This window comes from Pteropus medius, unplaced genomic scaffold (assembly GCF_902729225.1).
Source record: "Pteropus medius unplaced genomic scaffold, Ma_sr-lr_union100, whole genome shotgun sequence".
In the NCBI taxonomy this organism is placed as follows: Eukaryota; Metazoa; Chordata; class Mammalia; order Chiroptera; family Pteropodidae; genus Pteropus; species Pteropus medius.
The window spans coordinates 21,093,574-21,101,073 of record NW_024356249.1 but is presented as its reverse complement, the minus strand read 5'-3'; the positions used below and the strand labels follow the sequence as shown (position 1 = coordinate 21,101,073).

Sequence of the window (7,500 nt, the reverse complement as noted above, 5' to 3'; positions counted from 1 at the left end):
ATAACATAGAGATTAAACACTTTAATTTTATTATTTTATTATGTTTTCATAATGAAATTTTTATATTTTGTTACTTGTGTTTTAAAACTTAGTTTAATTTTAATCCTGGGGCAAAACATAACATACTGAGTTGCCAAATTAATTGATAGCTGATTGAAGTGAAAGATAAGATTTTCATTTGTTCTATCTTATGTTTCCCAGATGTTTGTCACTGTTGAAGATCTAACAGTATTCTGTTTACCGAAAGTAGTCATGATTATTATTTTTAAAAATTACCATGTTGAAATGTCTTACAGCTTTGCATGTTAAACATATTAACCTTTTTTAATAAAAATTAGAAATTTTACTAATTAAAGTTAGTTTTTTTCCCAAGAAGTTAAGTTTAATTTATGAATGGCATTTAGACATGTTGTTTAAACAACTTAAAAACAGTAATAAATACTTTGTAAATAACTTAATTTTTATTTACTTCATATAATATTACTTGTTATATTAAAAATATTACTTGCTATGACAGCAGTTATTCTTCCCCAAATCATGTTTAAAAGGACGTCCTGTTTCAATTTTTTTAAATTAAAAATATTACATGCTTGTTCAATTTTTGTACACATTCAACTATGTCTTTCATATTTGGCATTTTGATTTATTAGGCAATCTTAGCATTGAAGACTTTTAGCAAAGCAGTACTAGATTTCAAAAGCACTGTGCATGGTGTCCATGATGAATTAATTCCACTAGAGCACAAAAGTTATTTAAACGCTAGTTTCTTTCAGAAGTTTTACATCACAGTTAAGTTTTCAAAATCAGAATTTAGCTAATATTTTGATGTAAAGGTATATGATTTTTTTGTTCCATATGTAGCTTTTCCTCTTGCTTAGCCCTTTCTTGTATGAATCTGCATAGAAATTAATACCTAATATTATAATTTTAAATGATTAAAAATTAAGAATATATGATAACTTTTTAATCTTATGGAGTACTTTTCTTTAAATGTCATAGTCAAGTCTTTTGGATTTAATGTACACATTTGGTTAAATAAACTAGACACTGAAAGAAACCAGGAACTGGACCTAAAATATCTTTTAATGTCACTATAAATAATTTTGTTTAAGAAAAGTTCACAGAAATAAATAGTTATAAACTTTTTGTATGTACTGTTAGTTTTTCAGGACGTCATTTTTTATCCTTTTTTTTTGATTAAATTATAAGATGCCCCCAAAATGAGATTTAATACTAAGGCACCAAGGTTATAAAATTGAGTATCCATGTATGTGGATAGGGGAATGTGGTGGGAAATAGAGGTCATTTCTTCCTCCTTACCATCCTTGACGTATATAGTTAGATCAATCTATCTATAACCTGTATGTCCCTATACATACATATACATACACATGTATGGTGGTTAGGAGATGGAAGAGAAGAAGGAAGGAAGAGAGAAGAGATGAGAGAGAAGACCACGGAAAAAAGAAGTTGAGTACGCAACAAGGACCAATAGTGTCCCTGGTGGTGATTGAGATAACATAGTTAACTGTACTTGCCCAGGTCAAGTTTCAAACTTTTGAATGTTGTAGTGAATATGGAATACGATATAGGCAGGTGTCTGTTATCGCTCTGGCAAATGTCTATTTCACATGGTACAGTTTTATACCAATAGAACATATAACTGTAAGAGGAAAAATAAAACCGGTAAGTCTAGCATTCACTACTACCCTATCATAAAGTAAGGAGGTCTAATTGAGCTACGTCTTTATATCCTGCTATTTGTACAAATAAAAGACTACATCTTGATGCAAAATAAACACAAAAGCACTGTTGTGACTATAACAGGGAGTCATATACTAATTTATATAATAAGTGGTTGTGCACGCTTTATTCAAGATTATGGCTGCAAGAAATGGCATGAATTGCTGGGTGTGTTTAATGCTGGATTATAGCAATTTGAAACATGTCAAACACATGGCTAATGCCTCATGCTTCACTCATTCTTGCGTAAACCTGCATAGCCACCATCCATTATACCCTTGGTAACAACACAATTCTGCAAGTAAATATTGTTACACTAAGTAACCTTTCAATTCAAGTTGTTTAGGAAGAGAAAATGCAATCTTGTGCAGTCAGTTCCAGTGTCAGTTTAATGTTTCAAAAGGGAAGTGGTGTAGAGAATAAGGATCTATACAGTGACTCGCTTAAAAAAAGAAGAACGAAAGAGGAAAGAAAGAAAAACTTAATGCAGGGGAAAATAGTAGAACTGTACCATTTGAGTGCAAGTAATGAAGTTATTTTTTGATGTGGCTGAAAAGTTGTATATGATGAAAGATTTAAAGATTTAGCTAACAGTTTGGACAAACATTAAAACAGCGACTCCCAATTTCACCTTTCTCTTTAATGATCTGGAATTTATTTTCACTGATTTTTGTAAAATGTTTGTGGTAGGATTGAGAAGAATGAATAATTTAGTTTGATATATTTGGGATCACAAGCACATCCACTTTGAAATAATATGCTGAATTTATAATTATTTAAAATATACTTTAAAAGGTAAACAGCATCTCACATGTGCTAGATATCTTTCCTTTAGTGGAAAATAGGTGTGGAGGTGTCACTAGGAGAAAGTCAATTCTGAGAAGCATCTTAATTATCCTTGGGGATATATCTCTTTTATAGTGGACATACTCCAAGCTTTCTTCTTTGGGTGAAATGTGTGTTGTAATCATCATGTTACACAGTTGCCCTGCTTTTGACATATTAATGTTGGTTCAGATGCTTCTGTTTTGTAAAGAAAAAAGCGCTATTCGCTGTTATTATTTTTTAAGCCTGATTTTACTATTAGATGATTGAATTTAAAATGTAAATCACAATTTATACTCTAGATTTTTATTTGTAAAGTCAAAAATTCCATAAGGGCTACTAAAATCCTCTGGTTAATAGGAATTGGAAGTTATGTAAGTCTTTCTTCATAATTCACACCTATCGCTCTCTGCTTGTTGATTATTTTTAATTATTTGTTGATCTTGATTATAACACAGGAATACATGCAGAATTCTTAAATTCATCGAATTGTACTGACATTAACTATCCAGAGTTTAGTACTAAATACTTACACCTGACTCCTACGTTGAAAATACAGTTTTTAATTTTTTTTTTATTCTTGATGTTGCAAGCTCCACCCAGAAATAGTAAGTATTTCAAATAAATTTGGATGAAGGAATAACATACACATAATATATACTCCAGCTATATTGTCAAAAGTAAAATTTAAAAGTAATATGTAGAAGTTATATCTGTCTGTTTCTACAGTTGGAGAGGACCTAAATTATAATTTTCATATAACTAGTAAAGGCAATCAGACCTTTTCTCTGAATATTTTAAACATCGTGCATGTAAAATTTATGCCTAATTTGAATACTTATTAACTGCCTAATCTCAGAAAAGAGTATTAGCTTTATTTTTTTCTTATAAAATCCATCACTGTGTATCAGTTTTCATTTGTATGATTTTTCTTTGTTAATGTTCAGTAAGATGTTTAACAAAACCAATTTGTTCATAAACACATTTAGTTTAAAACTTGTTTACTATAGTTGCAGCAATTGCTTCCTTTATGGTTATGAGATTTTTGTTGCTTTTTTAAAAAATTAGAACAGCTTTCATTTTATACATAGATTTTGTTATACTAATTTGCTTTGCTGATTTATCTTTTATAAATCAGCAAGTCTATTTTTAATTGATTTTTTTGAGTCATAGAGATAATCTGATAATTTAGGCTTGATGAAAATACCTGTTAAAACTATTAAGTTATAACCATTAATTTTAATAATAATAATTTTGTATGCAAAAAAATCTCTGTTGGATATGCATCTCTGTGTATGTGTGTGTCTCTGTGTGTATGATCATTTTTGTAAGAATGTGGGGAAGGTGATTTGTCTATGACACAAAAAGATATTATGCTTACATTTGCTTTATAAAAATACATTTAAAATTTTTAAATGAAAAAGTCTTAAAATAGGACCAAATTTAAAATAGTGAAATCATATAATAATAAAAAATTAGACCGAGTGATAAGTTTAACATCTTTTTTTCTCTAGGCTAAGTCCTCTGCCTATCTGGCATTAACTGTTCAAGTCACAGGGCAGCCAGGTTGTTTCTGAAATTCTGTCCGCAGAACAAGAGAAGTGTATCTACTCAGTTATGGTGTAAGATTCAGATATCTATAAGAACCAAAACTGATCTTTGTAAACCACAAATTCAAGATGTACTGTGAAATTCTGGTTTATAAGAACACATTGGTTCTTTATTTACTGCAAGGATTTCCACTGATCTTAGCAGGACATCTCATTGCTATCCTGAAAGTACAGTATATTTATGCAGTGAAAATGATAAAACATTTATTACTGTAGAGAAGGTAATATGCATAATTTATGCTGTTTTTAGCACAATCATTAGTGATATTCTTGATAGATTTTATTTCCAGCTTTCATATCTAATACATGCCTGGAAAATTAATTTTATATCTTTCATTTATTTGCCTATGTTAAAATTGAGTTTTAAGTCATCTTCAAGTGAACAGTTTGATTGCTGCTCATGCATAAGCTTAATTACTTCCCAGGAAGGACAGTATTAAATGTTTTAAATGTCAGAAAAATAAATGAATATGAGCTGTTTGATTAAAAAAATAGGCAATATCTGACGTATTTGCAGCAGGAGCTTTTTCTTAAAATGCCTCCAAGGCAAAATTTTATTTAGTCACCAAAAAAAAAAAAAAACATTATACTATTTATCATTGGTTGATACCATATGATTTGTAACACCCTTACAAAATTTTAATTTTGTATGATTAGCTGTGCATCATTAAACAACAGCCTTGCATAAGATGTGCTGTAAAAATCTGACAGAATCAAGATAGTGAATATTTAAAGTAAGGCTGTATAGTCATCCATGTTTGTCAAAGGTAGATAATAGGAAACAGCACAGAGTGAGCAATCATGCCTTCATTTAAACTGGTTTTATAGGTAGACTTTAAAACGTGGCCATTCATAAATGCTATTGTCCATGCTATATGTGTGGTATGTTACTTTGGCTGTTAAACATAACCACACAAAAATCGCTTATAGAAACCATAATTTCAGTGATTAGTATCTGGATGAAAGCTGAATTTGTATTGCTTTTCTTGGTAAATGACTATTCAAAGCTTTTTTTTCCCTCCTTCTAAAGATGCTGTCTCTGTAATTGGAAGAGAGGGACATCTTGATAATGGAAGTGTGAAGGTGTAACGTGTGTTAATTGATACTTCTTAATCACTTTTAGGTATTAAGTCATGATGCAGGAATCTGCGACAGAGACAATAAGCAACAGTTCAATGAATCAAAATGGAATGAGCACTCTAAGCAGCCAATTAGATGCTGGCAGCAGAGATGGAAGATCAAGTGGTGACACCAGCTCTGAAGTAAGCACAGTAGAACTGCTGCATCTGCAACAACAGCAGGTAAGTTTTGTTTTCTTCAGTGATTCCTTAAAACAAATAAGCCTGCTTTCTTAAATATGGAAGATGTATTCATAGTAAATTGAGCATGTTGTATTAAGCTAAAAGATGTTAAGAATTTATTATTATTTGGAACATGATTGAAGTATGAGTAAAGATAGGATTTTCATATTAGTTACGTCATACCATCACCAGAGTGCCCTTCAGGTGTCGGGCTGCTAATTAAGTTCACAGGATGATTTTTGGAAGGTTCTGTAAATCTTTGTAACAAATATTTTATAGCTTCTGTTTTACTGTCTAACACTGTGCTGCAGAATGTGATACTTAGTTTTCCACCAGAGGGCCACATTACTTGATTCTTGCTTATACAATGAATTTCTTCAAAGTCTGAGCTAAGGTGAAAAAGACCACAACGAAGATGCTTGCCCCCGATAGCTGCAAATATTAGCTATTAATCAGTTGAAATTTGCTGAGAGATTATAAACCATGTTAACGCTATTATCATTTATGTTGCTTTTCTTGAAAACGCATTCCCAAGGTATTTTGAATATACATCTTTTGATAACATTAAAAGAGCAATTTTTGTTTTCTGCTAGTGTCTCATAAAATTTAGTTGTTTCCTTTAAATCTAGAAAAGTAAAAAACTGCTCAATAAAGATATACTGTTAAGCAGACCATTATTCTTTTTATAAGGCAGATTAATTTTTCCCTATTTTGTTTGTCAATGAAATATTCTTTTCAACCAGAGTAACCACTCCATTCCTCACTGATTCAACTCTGCGGAAACAGTGACAGAGAACAGAAAGCTTTCAAAGCATATACTTATATTAGGCCAGAGTGAGTATGCCTGTTTGAAAATAAGATTTTACTTGTTTTAAAATAAACATATTTCTTTAAAACTCTAGATTGCATTCAGACTAAATGTAAAAAAATGTATTAAATATAAAAATATAAAAATATGATGAATTATTGAAAAATGTTTCAAATTGACTGATATATCATTCACATTTTTAAGTTAGTATATAATAAGTGAAGATGTATCTCAAAAGTTAAAGCAAATGCCCACACTAGAGTGATATTTAATAGAATCATTATTTTAAATAATAACAGCGTTTAGAAAGTTATCTTAGAGTAAATGTACTGAATAATGTCTTAACTTTTCGGCATTGTTTTCAAGAATAATTTTTTAAAGAGCTAGACATAACGCTTTGAATAGGTTCACTATTACTTTGGAATTATTCCTCTTTTCATAAACAGTAATTGTTAGGAAGATAATTTTTATTTTGTTTTGAAATATTTGTTTTTACCATTTTAGGAATTACATACCTACCAAAGTCCCAGGATTAGCGTATTTTACAGGCTACTTTAAATAAATGCAGTTTTCACGATAGCTCTTTTTTTCCTTAATGTATTTATAAGAAATATCATATCAGTGAAATGCTATTATATTCCTACTGACTCCCCTAAGAGTCTTAAGAATTTATAGCCAAATTCTATTTTGTCTGAGAATACAGTAGATTTTATTTGTAAAGGCAAGTAAAATTAATAATTGAAAATAAACATTGGAGTTTAGTACTAATAAGACAACAGATTCTGAAGGGAAATGCAAAGCAGTAACTTTTTTTTTTCAAAACTATAATTACTTATTAAATAAAAAGAAAACAAAGTAAAATCATGGCTATACTTTATAGTATCTGGAGATATTATATGATAAGATCTGTAAGGTGTGTTTATAACCTGAGTTTGCATTTTATTTTGTTCTACACAGTTTGTTTATGAAACTATACAGAAGTAAATACTAAAAGTTATGTTCTTTAGATAAGTAGAAACTTTAGTAATGTATTGCATGTTTGTGGAGTGCCTTCTAGCAGTAATTTAACACATGAGTAAGGTAGGCATCTACAAAAGATACTTCAGGAAGTGTCTACAGGAAGATATGTAATAATTTAATAAATAAACATGCAAAAACCTTTGTAAATGTCTCTTCCCTTGGTTATGTTTTAACTATATTAATACAGTTAGAT

The 7,500-nt window shown here is 29.9% G+C and overlaps 1 protein-coding gene across 1 annotated transcript in view; it reads left to right on the top strand.

Annotated features, from left to right (window-relative positions):
* The window catches only part of FOXP2 (forkhead box P2), a 518,125-nt gene that overhangs the window by 280,689 nt on the left and 229,936 nt on the right, over nucleotides 1-7,500 (top strand). The window contains exon 6 of the mRNA XM_039860643.1: nucleotides 5,302-5,479. Within this exon, the coding sequence (XP_039716577.1) occupies nucleotides 5,312-5,479 (168 nt within the window). The 5' untranslated portion in view covers nucleotides 5,302-5,311. The remainder of the gene's footprint in view (nucleotides 1-5,301; nucleotides 5,480-7,500) is intronic.